The sequence below is a fragment of the Nipponia nippon genome, unplaced genomic scaffold (assembly GCF_047370975.1).
Source record: "Nipponia nippon isolate SJK-2023a ecotype South Korea unplaced genomic scaffold, ASM4737097v1 scaffold_8, whole genome shotgun sequence".
Lineage (NCBI taxonomy): Eukaryota > Metazoa > Chordata > Aves > Pelecaniformes > Threskiornithidae > Nipponia > Nipponia nippon.
In genome coordinates, this window is record NW_028262402.1 from 12,599,214 (window position 1) to 12,618,672 (window position 19,459).

The 19,459-nt window shown below is 41.1% G+C and overlaps 1 protein-coding gene across 1 annotated transcript; it reads right to left on the reverse strand.

Moving 5' to 3' along the window:
• Positions 1-1,131: 1,131 nt before the first annotated feature.
• ALDH7A1 (aldehyde dehydrogenase 7 family member A1) lies at positions 1,132-18,138 on the reverse strand. The gene is made up of 18 exons (XM_087742477.1): positions 17,936-18,138; positions 17,704-17,757; positions 16,286-16,351; positions 14,527-14,607; positions 12,363-12,486; positions 11,633-11,765; positions 10,974-11,018; positions 9,902-9,979; positions 8,934-9,031; positions 7,899-7,940; positions 6,494-6,588; positions 5,532-5,616; positions 5,139-5,245; positions 4,249-4,365; positions 3,698-3,795; positions 3,459-3,532; positions 2,446-2,521; positions 1,132-1,649 (listed from the first exon to the last, which is right to left on the reverse strand). Exons 1-18 carry the CDS (start codon positions 18,110-18,112, stop codon positions 1,595-1,597), a joined length of 1,605 nt encoding a protein of 534 aa, XP_087598603.1. The 5' UTR covers positions 18,113-18,138; the 3' UTR covers positions 1,132-1,594.
• Between the last annotated feature and the right edge of the window lie 1,321 nt (positions 18,139-19,459).

Consider the following 19,459-nt stretch of genomic DNA (forward strand, 5'->3'; position numbering starts at 1 on the left):
AAAAAGAGTAAAAATGCCTTTATTTTCCAGAACAACAGATGTGACATAATGAGGCTGTTCAAAAACTATTAATAAGCAGCAAAAAGGGGAGAGTTCTTGAACTTATTTTTCATTGTTGAAACAGTTTCATACTGACATTCAGTGCCACAGAACAGTGTTAAAGAACACAGCTTCTGTAACTTGTGCTATTTTCAGAATAATTAAATTTAGAAATTGGATTATTTCTTTTCCCTCTATCTGCTAATGATTTATCTGTCTGTGTAGGGGATTTCAGTTCTTTCTGTGTGCAACTACACAAAACTCTTTCATGAAATCTGTTTCCTAGTTAAATGGCCAAGCACAAAGAACTACAGGAGAGAGTTCACCTAGCTGTAAGAGACTCAGTAGGAAAAAACCAGCTGTTTGTTCTGTAGAAAGGGACACCCGAAATACTTTCCATAATACAGAAGTAAAATTCAAAATACTATGTATTTTAAAACTAGATACTAAGGTGAAAGAAGACCAGCTAGCACTGCAGTACGTTGGACCTTTAGCACAATTTGGATGACACTACTATTATAAGGTGTTAGTGTCAAAATAGATCAAAAGCCAAACCAGAGTCCTAGAACCCAAGCCCAAAACGAACAGCTCTGCCATTTTCAGAGATTGTGGCAATTTAGTACATAAGATTGAGAGGAAAAGAAATCTCCTCCAAAAATGGTACATTAAAAACCTCAGAAGTTACTCTGTGGCAATGTATAGTCAGCCTAGTAGCACCGTGCCTTTTCTCATCTTGGACTCTGAGCAAAGCTGCTAAATGAGCTGATGCAAATTCCCTCTGGAAGAGTATTCCCTCCTGGCTGCATCTCCAGCTCTTCAGCTGGTTTGGTTGTAGAGTGTCACAAGGGCTGTGACAACCTGAACTGGCTGTGGCTCCTCCTAGCGTTAAGAGGAGGTTCCAGGAGACTGCAGTAGCCCTTGGCCTTACCCCTCACCTCCCAACACACAAGGCGAAAGCCTCTTTTCTGGAGAGGCAGGAAAACTGAAGCGGTGCTTTTAGCCCAGTGAGACTTCTCCCAGCTGTGTGAAAATGGAGTCAGCTGAATGTTCCTGCTCCAGAACAACGAACAAAAAAACCCTAGAAGCCCAAGGTATGTCACAAAATGTACCTTTATTTACGCACTGAAAAATAGCCCTGTACTGCCCACCCCCCATAGCACCAGGTATCCGTAGGAAACTCAGCACATAGTTTGAAGCATAGTTCTACTAGCTGGAAATATCGGTGAATGGTGGGGAGGCAGGGGATACAGACAGTGTTGATACTGAAATATAGTGATAAGGCAACAGAAGATTATTCAGGCTGCCTGAATCCAAGTTTGTTAGTTTCAGTCAAAACTCCCTTCTTCCCAAAGAGCACGTACTTCTCATTTGAAGGCTGAAGTAGTAATTTCATACATTGAAAGTAAAGCAATTTTAGAGTAGCTGATTTTTTGACAGAATTAGTATCCTTGCTGCAGATAAGTTTCAGATAATTAATTTTCTTCGCCATGAGGCTTAGAAGGTGCTTGGTTCTGAAATGCTAGGACAGTTCATGGCATGGCTGTCCATAAGGCTGTTACTGAAACTTGATTCCTTGAGCCAAAGGTAAATCCTTGCTGTAGTTGATTGTACTGCAAGAGAAACAAGTATTTAGAGATGAAACTTGATCACTAAGACAGATTACGCAGTCCATTTTCTATGTACACACTTTCTGATTTCTGTCACACGTATACAAAAGACTTCTGTAAGCAGTTTGCCTATTTAAAGTTATAAACTGACGTTATTCCCGTTTTCAATATAGTAACTATGTATGGAGGAAGACCATATTCCCCATTATCTCTTCCTTGATAGATCAAGGAGAAAGTAAAGTATCACTCTCTATTTAACCTTTTACTAGGAGAATGTCCATACAGAAAAATCAAGGTGGGACTTCTCACATTCATAAGCCTTTGCATGGAAACCAAAGTTAGCATAGATAAAGGCTAGGGAGGGCCAGGAGAGAGTGGGAATGGTGACACTACAGCCTGTCACGAGATTTATGGACAGATACCCAACATGTAGCTAAATCACCTACCACTGGCAATAGCAGTCTCCTCACTGTGGTTGCCACTTCATGTATTTCCTGGCAAGTTTCAGTAATATAATTTTTAGCCGTGTTTAAATCAGGCAAGAGCAGAAAAAACCAGAATATTTTTTTTTCCTTTTGAGGAACAGTGAGCAAAGAAAGGTCTTTATCTAGACCCTTCAAATTATCTTCTACTAGGAACACAGATGTAAATTCTTGCATGAAGGAAAGGCAATTACACTCATACATGGTTATCTGACATTTATCGAAGATAACCTCCTGTAGTCAAGGATTTAGGTTTTGAACTTTCACAGGTTTACCTGTAATTTACATTTATCTGGATTTTAAAAAGACTGTCTTACCAAGTAGACCGTCTCATATAAAGTTTCCATGAATCACTTCCAGATTCTCTTCCTCCACCAGTGTGCTTTTCACCACCTGTAGGAAAAAGGCTATAAATGAAAACTTGAAATTTTTTTTCAGCATGGGAATCTGGACTAACTCCAGGAGGTGAAACATTTTGTAAATACTCATGGGAAAAACTGTTCCTTTGCCCTTGTTCTGTATCTAAATAATTACCAGATCACCACCACATACAACTCACATAGCTAGCTCTCTCCTCATGCTTGATCCAAAAAACATCTGCCTGGAGTTGAAATTCTCATCATGCTGGCACCAGAGGCCCTTGTTTTAAAGATATTTTCTTTTAACATGAGACAAGAGTACAAGAATGTGTTGGTTCTTGTACTGTTTAAATGGTAAAGTGAATATTTCTTCTTCCTTCCCCTCACTTCCTTCAGTATATACAAAAAAGAGAAATAAAGGCAAAAATGTATTTAAAGACTTTCTCACAAGAATACTTTATGTTGTAATTTTTATATACACATGCAAACATACACAACAAAAATGCTCAAGGCTGTTTTAATTAAAAATGTTTTAAACAGTTTTCTACTCAGCCACATCTCTAAACATATTCAGAACATACTTCAGAGTTACATTCCCTTGATGAGGAGAGGGGAATGATACATGGAGTATTTAAAAACCAAATACAGATGTTTTTAAAAGCTGAAATCCAACTACCTCTGGTCATTTTCTATTTTCTGCTAAAGCAGTATAATTCAAAATTAACTTCAATGATTTCTTTAGATTTAGTCATTTAAATGGACTGATTAAAACCTTGAAAAATTGGATGAGGAGATCTAAGTCATACTAGTTTTACAGTGGTAATGCTTTAATCTCTTCCAAAGTAATTAGAAAAAAAAAATCCCCCCAGCTTTAAAAAAAATGAAGCTTTAAGAATAATACCAAGTCTCTAGACCTGATGCTAGAGGATTTAATCATTTAAAGGATAAAGAAACAAATGTAAGTAACATACCAAAAGCACCTCCAATCTCAGCCCCACTGGTTGGGATGTTGACATTCACAATGCCACAGTCAGACCCCTTTGGCCTACAAACAAAGATAAGACACAATTACTCCTCAGGACCAGGAAAGGTTCCTTCCCTAAAATGAGGGCTATAAAATGCTCCACTAGCATCGTGCATAGGTTTACAAAAGACATGAAAGACTGTGCTCTTATGCTTCAGGAAGGTAGAAAAATAACTTAAATTATACCCAAGCCAGCGGAAAATCCGTCCCAAATCCTTGGTGAAGATACTGCTGGAAAGACCTTGTTTTACTTCATTATTCCAGGCAAAAACCTCCTCTTCCTCCTAAAAGGAGCATGTGTCAATGGTTAAACCACGACAATTCAAAGCAAAGCAGTTACAAAAAAGCACTGTGAGAAAAACCCAAACATACCACAGCCATAATGCAAATATACTGAATGCCACTTGGCAAATACACATGCATCAAGTCAGGGACAGAATACCTCTACCACTGCACAAAACACACAACCTGCTTTTGAGCAGGTTGACGTGAACAACAAAAATCTATTCCTATACAGACTCTTATCTCAACTCTCCAGTTGTCTTCACAGAAAATGCATAAATGCAGCTACACAGTGAGGTAAGCTATTACAGTGGATATCCCACAGTGCAGAACAACAGCTACCACTTCTTCAAGTGCTGGGACAATTACATTAACATGACATACATCTGAAATCTCTCTCCTGAGTCTTCTGTTAGCATCCTTAACACCTGACTAATTTCCCATTGTTATTTTACCTTAAATTTCAGCACATATAGTATGGGGGCAAATGTCTCAGTGTGGACAATGGGTGCATTATGAGCAAGGCCAGTCACAATGGTTGGTTCAACATAGTTTCCAGGGCGATCTATAACCTTCAAAACACATAAAAGAAGAAACAACTGTGTAAGTTCAAACCAGTATCCTGCTTAATATTAGTGTAGGAAGGGAATCCTTCATGGTCTTATTACTATAGTTGTGCCTAGCAATCAGAAATAGAAGGTCAGGTCATCTGAGTAGATAACTTAAATTTTACTCATTTAAGTATTTAAAATACAGAAGCGTAACTTAGTCTACTAAGCAGGTAATCAAATCTCAAAGTCTAGCAGCTAACAAAAAACACTTCCTTTCTCCTACTTTTAGGCTGATTAGTAAGCTGATTAAAACTTTAAAGGTGTTAGGAATAAAGAAGGTGCCAGTGAAAGACAAGAGTTGCCAGAACGTTAAGTCCATGAGAATTAAACATCCTGTATGATGAGGATGTGCAAGTGGCTCTCTTGAATCTTCAGTATTTCCTGAAGTTTGATATTGTGAATCCAGGAACAGAACCGCAATTTTTCTTTGTTATGTGTTTGATATTCACCATTTACATTGCTGTTTGTATTTTCACCACCACCTGCAATTAGGGAGTAGTGCAAGGAACAGCCAAAAGCTCTTAGCCGTTTCTTGGAGTAGAAGGTAGCTTGTAAGTAGACCCATCTTTACCCTAAAGACAGGATTGCAATTCAGACATTCTTAGACTGACTAACTTAACATCCTGAAATGGGTGACAGGACAAACTGAGGCACAATTTTGGCCTAAGCCACCATGTTACTGTACTTTTTTTCCTAGAGCACTAAATGTAGCAGGGAGAATATAAGTAAGTCACCTTTCCACCATAGACCACAGAGCCACCCTGTTGTTTTGCTTGTTCCACTGCATCAAGGAACATTTTCACTGCTTCTTTGGTATGAAGAGGCCCATACAGAGTGTCAGCTAAAAACAAAAGATCCAAAGGCATACTTTCAGCAAAACTGTATATGTTTGCAAATATTCTTACCATGACATTTTGGGAGTAATTATTTAATCTGTCCAAGATGAACAGTATTAGCTGGATTCTTCACCTCCTTTTCAGAGTTTGTATTCTAAATGAAACCAGCTATCCCCATGCCCTGGCAAACTGCTAAAATTACATAGCTTTGATCTATAATCTCTTTGGAATTTAAACAGAAAGAAACAGAAACTTGTGTTCTAAACCCATGAGTTGGAAATAGCTACTTACAGTCCCATGGATCACCGATGCGGACCTGGGCATAGGCCTTAGCAAGCTTTGCCACCACCTCATCATGGATGCTTTCATGAAGGAACTAAACAAAATGTGATAAGAAGGTTGTAAGACAGCTCAGGCTGTGTAACTATTCCTGAAGTACTACTGCAACTTTGCAGAGGGCTGAATGAAACGTGGAGATAGTGTTGCTCCTATTCAGCAAATCCCAAAGTTAAAAATGAGCAAGGCCTTGAAACAGCAACAACACCATGAAATGAAGATTTAAAAATCTTCACTATGAAGATTTCAAAGAAGCAAAGAAACAAAAAACTCTTTTTAATTTTACCCCATCTCTGATCATTGGTATCAATGTGTTCTGTAAACTCCTTAGTTAAGTGTTTTAAGACAAATACTCAAGTAATCTTTATTGCTATAATTCGAGGAATCACTGCCCTTCCTATATATCCAAAGTTAACCCACATCAATTTTGACTAATATTTACCCAATCAACGCAACTCTGAAAAGACTATACAGACACAGACTGACACTGTAACACCTTTAAACTTGTTGAAAATGATTGGTTAAAAATTAATAATAAAGTAAGCAACACACACACTCCCCCTCACTTTGTTGAAATCTAAACCCTGCACCAAAATTTGCAGCAGGCACAAGCCAAGAAGCTCTGGCAATGAAAACAGAGAAACACAGGAAGTATGGTAAGTTTTATTTTCCTGAGTTTTAGCACCATGTACACTTAGAAACACATACAAAGAAACTCTTTAGAGCTAGAATTATAGCAGAATGACAAATTACCATCTTATTTTCCCATCAGACCGATTTTTGACAAAGTAAAAATGTGTTTCAAAGATTATTTATTGCTCTCCATAATATTAGGAATTGTCAGGCATTTTCTGAGCTAATTTAGAATTAAGTTTAAATTCAGAGCTACCCAAACCAGATAATACACATTTACTCACCAGCCTTCTAGCAGTTGTGCACCTCTGACCCGCTGTTCCCACAGCGGCAAATAAAGCAGATGGGATGACTAGGTTCAGATCTGCATCTTCAAACACTGAACAAAAATTAAAACATCAACATGTTACTGAAGTAAACAGGCAGTTCGCAAGACTTAAGACACTAAAGAATATAATAAACTGACAGACTGGTCAAGAAGCATTAGGAATAGTCCCACTAGCACAGCACATACAGAAACACCTCAAAACTCCTATTACTTTTACGCCTGGAATTAGACACACATGATTGGACATAAATGTAGGTCCAAACAACTGAAGAGAGCCTTTTGCAGTAAAGCTTGCAAAGAACCTCAGCTTCATTTTAATTCAAGAAACTACAAGCAATTTCTTCCCATTTCGTCACCTTGTCCCTCTCTCACCCACAAGACATCTAGCAGCATAACGAAACAGTGGTAAAGTGTACCCAGATGGCATGCAAAAAAAGTAGCTAAAACACATAGGTACACAATAATGTAAAATATAAATGAGCAGAACAAATTAATCTGGCTAGAAGACACTGGGATGTTTAAAGCAAAGCTAGTATGTACAAGGCTCAAAGGGTCCCCAAAATATCACTCAGCTTAACCAGCCCCACAGAACTCTAAGTATCCAAAATTCTTACTAAATTTGGCACAAAATCCAATCAAACAATGTTTATGCCATCATTCAAAGCCAACTGCAGAAAAAGCAGGACTTTCGTGTGAAAAACGAAACAATTTTCTAAGTATAAAGCAAGTTTATGCTACTGGCTGCAAAGTAGTACAGCAAAAAAGAAAGACCTGCTCAAATGTGGTTTCCAAAAGAGCTTAATGTTCTAGACAGGCAATTACATTTATCCATAATATGAGAAAGGTGCAACAGAAGGCTACAACACAACAGGATAGCAATTTAGGTATTTATGGAGCTTATATTTTCTTTCTGCCACATTGCTAGCTTCACAGTATTTATGCTATGTTTATCTAGGAACTAGATCATACCTTAAGCTATTTAAACCTGTAAAATGTGCTACTGAAATAAATACCTGCATGCTTTGTATACAGATGTACTTGCATTCTAAAATGCTAAAAATCCGGTGTTCACGAGATTAGAACTATCCTAACATAAATTTATTTAGCATTGTCCACATCCCACTACTGAAGCTTTCTGCTTCTCCCATTCCCTTCTTCACTTCAATGGTGAATACATGTCAGAGCTTGAACTTTCATCTTTTATATAAAACACTACCCCTCCACAATATTGAAGGCAGAAAAAATCCAACATTCTACTACATACTTTTTAAAGAGAGAAAAAAGGGATAATTTGCTACAAATATTTGTATACTGACTTCCAAATATTATCTATGGGACTAAATTTCTACAGTGCATATTACCAATAATGGCATTGTTTCCTCCCAGTTCCAGCAGACTTCGACCTAATAAAAACACACAAAACAAGTTATGTCATGCACACCTGTATTCACCGTACCTCCTTCAGTGAGCTCACCTCTAACTAGGGTTAAGTTTCATTAAACATGTTTTTCTGGATAGACAAAAAGTTTTAGGCATCACTGTCAACTAATCACTCTAGCCAAAGAAGAAAACGACACCAAATACTACATCTGTCACATATTGTGAAGAAAGATACCTGGAGAGCTGTTAGGGCAGAAAGGAGCTTAAAAAAATAGGCAAAAATAGCACTGGAAAGGAGAAGATGAAAACAGAAAAAGTTGCAGCATAAACGGTATGATGCAGTCAAAGAAGAGGAGGAGGTGTTACAGAGATCAAAATGCATACATAGAATTTAACCAGCCTTATTTATGTCTCCAGCAACTTCTCTCAAATCTGAGAGAAGGAATCACCATCTACTTCTGGATGAATCTTTGCAATCTGTTGTGATTTTTTTTTTACATTCCTATGAACTTCAAATGTATAAAATGAGAAAAACCTGTTCACAAGGTTTTCCGTTTAAAACTAAAAAGTTAGAGTCCAGCAGCTGCGCACAGACTCATGCCTGTACACTTTTAAATATCTGCAACAAAAACAGCACCTCAAGAATGATAACTTTTCTCCTGTATTTAAAAGGAGTAAAAGACAAGGGGGCATTTCTCCATGAACACATTGCCAAAAGACCATAGGCCCTGACTGTTCATCTTGACAATCTCCATACAATTATAATCATGGAATCCTGCCCAGAATTAACTGTAGGACCATGGATTTTTGGATACCCTGGAAAAAACGCTGAGTTGTGACAGAACAAACTGAAAAATGCTCTGAGCAGTTTCACCATCCTATTTCCACGAAGTTAAAAAAACAAAAAGTAACACAAGAGGTAAGGGAAACAAGCTGTTATTTTAAAATCCTATGGGGTTCCCCTGCCTTTCCCAACCATGGAAAGAAATTAAGTGGAGAAGACCCCACACACTCACCAAATCTCTCCTGAACCATGAGCGCTACCTGCTTGCCCACTTTCGTGCTGCCAGTGAAGGACAACAGGTCCATTCTCTCATCTCTTGCCATTGCTGTCCTGCACAATGGGAGACATACCACCATGTTCAGTGGAAGAGCAGACAACTGGAAAAGCTGCTGGCACCTTCCACAAAAACCAACTTCAGCCAGGGAGATCTTTTAAAGTCAGAGCCACTTCTTTGAAAACATCAGATAAGTAACTGAGCAGACAGCAGGAAAGCTGCTGCTTAGTCAGAAAAGGAGCAAGGCTGTTCCCCTCCCCCTTTTCAGACCGTGCATCACCTGTACTAATTTTGAAATTCAATCTGAAGTACGTAGTGAGATCAGCTCCAATTGTTATGTTCCCTAAGAAAATATGGATACTTATGACTTTTTTTAATGCTTACCATGTTTTGTCTTCTCTTGAAATGCTCAAAAAATACATCTGAATATATGTTTGTACTGGGAATTACCATGTTGTAATAAGCAAACAAAACTATGATTTGTACAGCTTCCAAGCAGAGGTATGCATCTATGAGCAACTGCAGAGTCCTATGTAAGCACGGAAAACGGTGAAGTATTCTCCTCCACAAGTGGTCCAAAAGGCCAACAGGCTAGGAATTGAAAACTCTTAAGAATATGAGTGGAACTTAATATTAGCTCTATTCTTTGGGTGTAAGCATATGCAGAAGTAGAATATAAACTTAGTCATGTCTCTCCATTAAATATGTGATAAGTTATTTGATAACAGCTGATCTCACAACAGCAAGTAGAAATATGTATTATGTTTACAGCAAGAGCAGTTTCAGACCAGTTGGTAAAAATGATAGCAATAGGTACGTGCACGTAGTGGGAACTCCTGGAGGTCAGAATAACTTTACCACAAGTACCTCAAAGAATATTCTTTATCCTCTATACATCTTCACAAAACACAAAAAATGTTACCTACCCAATGTCTGCTCCACCACAAACCAGAGAACAGATTGCTCCAGGCACTTTGTTATCCTCCAAGACTTTGGCAATTATCCTAGAATCAAAGATGTAAAGATTTCAGAGATTTCTGGCAGGTGCATATAATAGGGAATGAACTGTTAAAACCGTCTGACCATGCACTTGAAGAAGCTACAGATTTTTAAAAAGCAGCAGTCTTGCAGTTAATTGACATGTAGTTTGTACAATAAATAACTCACTTCCCTTATCAAGGACTTTGGTGTTACACTCATAGCTCACACAGAAGACTGTAAAATATATTCATTACGCATCCACAAAACTGGCACAGACAAGCATTAGATCAGTGTGCAAAAACCTTGTCTACACAGTTAACTGTCTATGCAGTTATGGAGTTACATAAAATACTCATAAGTAGTTTGGGGCCATTGTTCTCAGGAGTTGATATTAAAGCTACAAGACTTACTAATTAGTTATTTTAAAGGGACCTACTTATATTTAGCATTTAAAAATAAATGTTATTCATAGTACACAACAGAGAAGTATTTAAAATGCTAATATAGTAAGCAAAGTAACAATAAACCTAGAATAAGTACCACTATGACATTTATTCTTTGGAGTTGTTGTTCTTTTTATCAAGAATGAGTTTTGAACCCTGGAAACACATGCTAAGATGTTACTAAGTTTGGATAATAAAGATTGTGTGAAGGCATCTTCAGGAAATAGGTCTACACAGCCAGTGAGAAGAATTTGCCAAGAAACTGGGTGCTGAAGTTGGGCTGAGACTCCCAAAAAAAGGATGACTCTGAAACATGAGTGTGTGACTGAGGGAAGCTGAATTTCTTGAGCAATTCATCCTCTGCAGGGAAGCAAACCACATAGCTAGCCCTACTTCAGCAGAAGCACAGCCCTGGTCCCAGAAAAAAATGGCCAACAGTATAGGTAACATCCTATATATACTGTTACTTCTTAGGTAGCAAGGGGAAAGCAGTTCTTCTGACCACGAAGCACTACTTAAACAGAAAAGAAGTTGTTTTAAAAGCAAAACAGAAAGCAAAGAAACCATAACTCACTTTGTAACAGCAACACTAATGAGGGATGTTGTAGGAGCACCCTTCCTAAAAAGAAAAAAAAAAAAAAAAAAAAAGACATTATTTTCTTTTCTGTTCTTCGAGAATAAGAAATAATTTAAATATGCAATTTTTATGGTATCTGAAATACAGCACACTTTGGTTAGGCTGGTTTTCAGGTGTATGTTAAGACAGGAACTCAAGCACGTGTTTCCACAGCTAAGCATTCAGAGCTTCCACTGAAATCCACGTGAACGTGAGCTACGCCAGACATTAGAGTGAAGCCGGTAGATGAAAGCGAAGAAGGAGCGGAGAGAGGAAGTAAAGCTATTTATTTAGATTCTTAATTTTAGCGGTACCAATGCTGAAAATATTAACTGTTCGCTACCACTGCTGCAAGACCTCAACCAGGGTTCTTTATTAACAGGCCATTTGGCTAAGTCCTGGACCAGTCTGAATCTCAGTAGCTCATAAATGAGGTTACCACAAAATAAAACAAAGCTCTTTAACTACAAGTGAACCTAAAAATAAATAGAAATCAAGCCTACGTGAGATAGAATCAAATATACAGAAACACCAGACATTTGATAACAATTTCATGCCTGACATAATAGCACTCTAATTTTAAAATACTGTTAGCATCTTGGAGAGCTGTATCTTACCAGAGGCAAGCGTTTCCACAGATCATTGCAATTGCACTGTTCCACCCATAAACTGCCACGGGGAAGTTAAACGCTGTGATGATTCCTACTAACCCAACAGGATTCCACTGCTCTATAAGGGCATGGCCAGGTCCTGAAGGCAAAGACACAACATAACTCAATTTGCATCCATTTAATGTTTTTTTTCAAAAGGAAACCATGTGAGCAAGGGGCCTAGCATCACTCCTCTGTCCACCAGAGCATTAGCTTGTGGAGAGCTGTATTGTATGTGCTCTGCAGCTTACTGGAACAAGGTTAGTGAGGTTGTGGAAAAAACTAATAACATGACAACACGAAGTTTTACTATTTTAACTATTCGGTTAAGAGAATGGTGATTGTTTGCTAGTCAACAACTGACAAAAAGGTCCCTCATTTCTAAATACACTGCTGAACTTTTTACGTACGTTCCTCTAGGACCTTCATTAACAAAGAAATCAAAGAGAATCTAATGCTTCAAAAAGTGGTGAGAAAAATCTATTGTCTCTCTTGCTATATGCCACAGGCTAAGTAGTTCATTACGTGGCGCTACTGCCTACCAGCACATCTATTCCTAGACAACATGCTCCCTAAACAACTCACAGTACAGAGATTTTGCTGCACTACATGACTGTATATTTAAGATACATCTCCATCTCTTCATTTGTACAAAAAAAAAAAAAAACAAAAAACACATACATACAAACATACTTACTTTCTGAAGGCAAAATAGGTCCACCAATCATTCGGGACAAACCAACAGCATAGTCGCAGACATCAACATACTCCTGCACTTCCCCAACACCCTCGACAAAAATCTTTCCCATTTCCAAAGAGACCTGAAAAAATTAAGAGCAAGACAAAATTCTTTTTTAAAAAATTCCCTTGCATCCCCAATATATTTTGTCTCCCACTAATGTCAGGTATATCTGTATACCAAGTAAGATTTAATACACATTTTTTCATTAGAAGAGCTTCACCTCTTCCTGAGTTATTCACAGCTTAAGGAAAGAACATAACAGACAACTACGCAGGAGTCACATTCCCATAGAATAGAAGGAAATTAGAAGAGGAAATCAATGAACAGAGGAAATAAAAAAACTTCCGAAAGGAATACGCACAGTAATGAGGTTCATAGGTTTAGATCAACGAAACACTGAATTTTCATCAGGATATTTGCATACATTGTGGACCAGGTGTTCAAAGAGAGGGATTACTCTGCTCCAGCAAAAGAAAATGGTCATTTACATTTTTCATAAGCAAACTACTCATTTTGCAATATCTCAAAGTGAGTTTGAGAGATGCCATTTTCAGACACTGCTGAAAATGTCTGCACATCTTTACTACGTTAGTAACCTGGGATGTTTAGGATCTTTTTTTTTTTTTAAAGCTGAAGTCAATTCTAAGCTACGTCCTTCTGTTAAAAGCATGTTAGATGTACATAGCAGACATACAGATTATCAATGAGAATAGGCTCGTATTTGAAGACATCTTCATCCAGAAGGGAGTAGTCACCCACTTAATTTTACAGTCATGCTCTAATATCTAGGTGCAACTTTCATGCAGATATCACCTACCACTTTAGCTTGATGATTGCACTTTGAAAAAACTGTTAAGTGAGGAATAACGTTTGAAGGATTGCCACAAGATTTTATCCCCCATGCAAAGGTTAAAATAAAGGTGACTAAATGTATTTCTAGGTATTTCCATGATGCCTGTGGTCATCTCAAGACAGAAAGAATAGCCCCTACCTGTGACCAGATATGGAGGGGCATCAGACGTGAAAAGACTAAGAAACACAGCTGTGAGTCCATAAGTGCAGTAGAGATATGTCTGGATACTTGACAAGGACATAGTGAAGCAAGGCTGGAAATTCCCAACGGCATATGAAAAGCTGAGTTGCAATATCATTCACTTCTACACATCCTAAAACCTGGATACCTACTGCACAGCTTTTACCCTGAAGTTCACCCCCTATCCTGGAACAGCTGAACAGACTTATTATCTGTTTGGGAAAACTAGAAAAATGCTCTGGCAATAAGTAACAAGTTTTGTCCAAGGAACATACAGCAAACTTCTGTCTGTCCACACTCACTAGGGAAGCTGTATGGTTTTTGAATACAAAAGTATGTTAGCATCTAATTCCACCACAGAAACTCTGCTGAGGGCACAACATCAAGGGAAACAGCAGAACAAAGTTCTGTAGGTTAACAATATGGGCTTGACTACACATGGAGTTATTCACTGACAGCTGTTTCTGAATAGCAGCACATAGAGGCAAGCCTTGTAAAAGGAAAGTGGCAAGTTCCCCACTTGTCTCCTTTTCTTCCCTAGCAACTAGCAAGTGTTTTAAAGGAGTGGTCCTTCAACCTTTATGTCCTGCACAGCACTGCAAGATGATCTCGTTAAGACCATCTCACCTTCTGAAGCCTTATACCTCCACATGTCAGTTCACAAAATCCTGCAGATCACCAGAAAGAGCTTAAGGTTAAAAGCTCTGTATTAGAGGAAGGTCTTTTTCAGGACACTTTCAGTATCAGACAGTGCCCTATCTGACAGGCAAGTGGGAAAACAGCAGGGCAACAGTTATAACATTCCTCCCAGCCAAAGTACAGGCTCAGAATGAATTACACTTTCTTTTCCTGTTACATATTATCATTTTCAGTGTAGGATGCCAAAATGCAATCTTAGGGGTTTTTTATTTTCCCTTTTTTAAATTAGAATTTCTTTAGGCAAGCTAACAGAACTAACATCATTTTAACAATTACTAAGGTTAGTATTGCAGAGCGGTACACTAAAAAACAAGAAAAACAGTTTGGACACACCCACCCACCCACCCCTGCCCCCATGACGTTAAGCTGCTTCTTAGAACACCTTACCAAGCTTCCCAGAACTTTGATTTTTTGTCTCAGGGCATCACCAATCTGTCGCACTATTTCTCCACGCTTAGGTGCAGGGATCTAGTCAAAACAAAAGAAAACAAAAGAATCTATTTGAGATTGAACATCTGTGACTTCTGCTGCATATATACTGCTAGTTCACTACCTCTGCAGTAAGAAATCACTGATTGCTGTGCTTTTTCCCCTATCTTCCCAAGACATCGTTACTTGTTCATTTTTATCATGCACACTGCTTTACAAGAAACTGTTTCCTGCCCCACAAAGACTGATAACACTGCACACATTTATGTCTGTTCAAAACTTCAGTTCCACTGAATATTGCCAGAAACATTCAGATTATTAGCTCTGCTACTTCTGTTCAGCTACACCACCCACAATGCCCCCAAACAATCCGCTGCACCTCAAGAAACAAGTACTTTTATAAAAGCCCACTTAACTGGTTTCTGAGCTTTTGAAGTGTACTTAACATCACATTTTCAAACTCTTTGTTTCAGTATGACAGTGGCTGCCTACATTTATTTTGTTAGCAGATGCTGAGACACACGGAAGCCTCAATCATGAAAAAATTAAACCCATTTATGAAATATTAATAGATTTTTTTTAATGTAGTATCAGTATGTTAGGTAATAATCAATAGACAGGATCAATAGTAAACCGTACGCATGCAACCAGATTTACAGGATTAGAAACTGTTGATGAACAGGCAGCTGTAAAGACAGAAGCGACGAATATATAAACCATGCAAGCATATCTCTTTACAGGCAAAATCTTTCAGACAAGCTCATTAAAAAAACAAAATTCACAAACGAAAAACAAACAGCTTTGAGACGAGGCTTTAAAGCATTTGATCTGTTGATTCTTTGTTATCTGTTAGGACTGCTTTCAGATTATTTCCAAACACATCAGGAGCTGGCAGTCGCTCACCAACATTATATTCACAAATTGTAACAAAAGAACACCTACTACCATATCCTGAGGAAGCTGCGGAAGCTGTTGTGTTTGTCCTAAACTTTGTTCTCTTCAGGCACGGCAAACCACTTCGCTGGATAAAATACAGACTGCCCAATACCTTACAAATTCAGGTTTCAGCTTGTATCAGAGAAGTGGCAGAAGTTATAAAAACCAAGCCCGGCAAGAGAATGGATGCTGGCTGGACGTAGGTTGTACAGGGACACTGAGAACTACAGCTTGCTGAGGAAAAATAGCTTAGCTGTTGTCTGACACAGCGACTAACACTAAAGTTTTGGAATAAGGCAGCTGTTTTGTGAAACACCAGGACAGCTGGTGAACAAAAAAAGCACACTCAAAACCAGCAGTCTTCTTCACCCCATGAGAACCAGATTATCACTACAAGTTAGGTGTCAAAATATGCGGAAGTGTTCTCGCAGGAGAAAGCATGTGGCAACACCAAGTTAAGCACACCCACAGGGATAGCCTGCTCGCTACAAGGTTTCTGACCTTCAGCGGACCTGCTGACAATGGTTTACCGGCACAAACCTGGGTCAATTTGCCAGGCTATTCCAACAAACATTTTCCACAAGTCAACGTCCTCATCTTTGTATCTCAATGGTAAGGTGCGCAAGTTGTCTGGGTTTGTTTCTTGAGGTCCTCATTGCAGATTTTTGCTTTAATGCAATATACACAATATGAACATGTTTTTACACCTCCACCTGATAGGGCAATTCAATGGCCTTTACCTGCCAGAGATACGTTATAAAAGATAAGTCTCTTAACTTACATCAGCCCAGACCTTCCATGCCTCTTTAGCCTTCTTTACTGTTTCTTCATAATCCTCCAAACTAGCCTACATGAAGAAGCATGTCAAAGAAAAAGTTAGGAAAACCAAAATCCCGAAACAAATGCCACAGAAAAGCTTCTGCATCCAGCTCAAGACATTTCTAGTGGGTAGTACTGCACTACAGAATACCACTTCCACAGGAATTTTATATCCTGCCATAGATTAGTCCCAATATGGCATGCTGAGTTGCTTGAAGTTACTGTTGAGGAAAACCACATGTGCTGCCTTCACAAAAAAAAAACCATGAGCAGAAATTTTCCTTCATATGACAAAGGATGCTCCATAAAGAATAGTTATAAGGGAGGCATTCATCATATATTCATATATCAGCTTTAACCTTAGATACTACTACTGTTAACAATATTAAACAAAGGCTGTGAGGACTGACCTACTCCACCAGCCTCACTGGACATCAAGGGCTAAGCATGTCCAAAGAAGGGCAACAAAGCTGATGAAGGGTCTGGAGCACATGTCTTATGAGGAGCAGCTGAGGGAGCTGGGGTTGTTTAGTCTGGAGAAGAGGAGGCTGAGGGGAGACCTTATTGCTCTCTACAACTACCTGAAAGGAGGTTGTAGCAAGGTGGGGGTTGGTCTCTTCTCCCAAGTAACAAGTGATAGGATGAGAGGAAATGGCCTCAAGTTGCGCCAGGGGAAGTTTAAATTGGATATTAGGAAAAATTTCTTCACTGAAAGGGTAGTCAAGCACTGGAACAGGCTGCCCAGGGAAGTGGTTGAGTCCCCATCCCTGGAGGTATTCAAAAGACAGGCAGACGTGGTGCTTAGGGACATGATTTGCCGGTGGACTTCGCAATGCTAGGTTAACGGTTGGACTTGATGATCTGAAAGGTCTTTTCCAACCTAAATGATTCTACGGTTCTATGAATCCTAATAAGCAAAAGGAGCAGTTAGTGCCACAGCACTATTCTCACACTAAGAACTGCCACAAATTTGCCACGTGAACGCCACGTTGCTCTCCTTCACACCTCCCCCCCGGCCACGCAGCTCCACCGAAGAGCCCCAGTCCACACCTATTGTGCAGCTCCCTCTAGAAACAAACGGCGACGGGCGGGAGCGGCCCCCGCTCTTCCCAGCAACACTTGCAAGGGGCGGGGGGGGGTAAAGGCGAACAGCCTGGTTTTCTTCCCAGAAAAGCCACAAGCTTATTTCCACCAGACGGCCCGAGCTGCGACGAGCTCCGCCAGCCGCCCCTGGATCCCGCACCCCCCAGACCCCGGCCGTCACCCGCCCCGGTCGAGAGGACGCGCGGCTCCCCAGCCGCGGCCCTAACACTCCTCAGAGGAGCCGCTGGGTCCCTGCCCCCGAGCTCCCCGGGCCGGGCCGGGCCGCGGCGGGCTTACCTGCCGGACGCTGGCGATGGGCTGGTTGTTGGCGGGGCAGTAGGTCGTCACCACCTAGAGTAGGAGGGGCGGGTGAGCAGCGGGGCCGCGCTTCCCCCGGTACCCACCGGAGGGGGCGCAAGGCCCAGGCCCCCGCCGAGGCCCAGGCGCGACGCGGCGCCGCCCCGCCGCAGGACCCGGCCGCCGCGGGCCCGCTCCCCCCGCCCGCCACAGGCCGCGCCACCGCCCGCACCTGGCCGCCACCGCCCCAGCGCCCGTTGTACACGCCCGGGTTCTCCTCCTGCAGGCCCAGCTCCCGCAGCCAGGCGTAGCGCGGCTGGCTGACCAGCAGGGTAGACATGGCGGCCGCCGCCGGGGCCCCGGCCCGCAGCGGCAGCAGCGCGGCGGCAGCGCGGCGCAAGCCCAGCATCGCCGGCGGCCGCCCGGGGCGGGGGGCGGGGGGCAATGGCCGCCGCGTCCCGCCCCCGCGACGCCCCCCCCGCCGCCGGCGCCGATTGGTGGGGGCGCGGGGGCGCCCCTCCGCCGGGCCCCGCCCCCGCCTGCCTGCGCCTGCCTGGCCCCTGCCGGCTGGGCCCCCGCCTGCCCGCCCCCTGCCTGCCTGCTCCCTGCCTGCCCGCCCCCTGCCCGCTGGGCCCCTGCCTGCCCGCCCCTTGCCCGCTGGGCCCCTGCCTGCCCGCCCCCTGCCCGCTGGCTCCCTGCCTGCCCGCCCCCTGCCCGCTGGCTCCCTGCCTGCCCGCCCCGGGCGGAGGCAAGTGGAGTAGAGCCCAGCCCATGCGGAGTCCCAAGACCTCCCCCATCCCAAGTTCCCCTCGAGGGCCACCGCGCACCTCGGGAGTGCGGGGCGGCCAACCCCCCCCAGCCGAGTGTCTCTGATAGCCGGGGACAGTCAGAGCGCACAGGCATCAAAACAGGGAAAAAATGTAGCTACCTTTAGTCAACAGAGGAGTAGTAATAAGGATAAGTAGGAGCATGCATTACCCTTTTCATTCTTTAATACCATGCTTGAATCTCAGTGAAAACAAGTGGCTTCAGCTTCCAGGCCGGCAACTCACCCATGCTCCAGTGCTTGTGATTTTACAATCTTTTTATTTCTCCTTTCCTGTATGCAGGACTAACATACTCACCTCACTTGATACGTACTCATCTTGCAAAATTGCAAGTGATTTTTGTCCCATATTTTTAAACTGAAATTCCCCTTGAGAGGCTTTCAAAATTTAGATGACTTATTTTGATCATGAAATGTTGTTTGTTTTCAGGAACGCAGTATTTTCTAAATGACCAAACCAATTAGGAATAAACCCTGATACTAAGCTTTAAATGTCTTAGAACATAAGTAAAGAAGAAAAATTCCACTGATCTCAAGAATGCCATAATTTATTTTTTGGTTTCCACAACTACACACTTCTTCTTACTGTGAATTGCATTAACTATAAATAATTTGCTGTTTAAGAAACAGTTGTTTGAGTAATTTTGTTGAATGAAAAGTATCTTTGGATCATGTAAACAGATCAGTATTATAAAATAGTCTGGCAAAGCTCAAGAGCTGAAGATGCTGTTGTCACTTGTACAAGGAAACTGGGTTTGGGTACTATAAAACTTGTATCAAAAAGTCAGCAACCATTTGCCTTTGAGGGGAATATATAAAGAATCTTGAGCAAAAGCAACTCAAAAGGGAAATTAGTACATCTGAAAGGTTAAACTCTTTTTTTCACCAGCAGGATGAAACCTTACATCTACCTGGAGAGCAAACACCAAC

Bases quoted from the DNA above. Each gene is read 5' to 3' on its own strand.
- ALDH7A1 (XM_087742477.1), bottom strand. From the start codon at position 18,112: ATGCTGGGCTTGCGCCGCGCTGCCGCCGCGCTGCTGCCGCTGCGGGCC. The intron at 12,487-14,526 runs GTAAGGTGTTCT...TAATTTTTTCAG, and splicing joins TCAAAGTTCTGGGAAGCTTG to GTCTCTTTGGAAATGGGAAA. The intron at 5,617-6,493 runs GTGAGTAAATGT...CATTTTGTTTAG, and splicing joins GCACAACTGCTAGAAGGCTG to TTCCTTCATGAAAGCATCCA.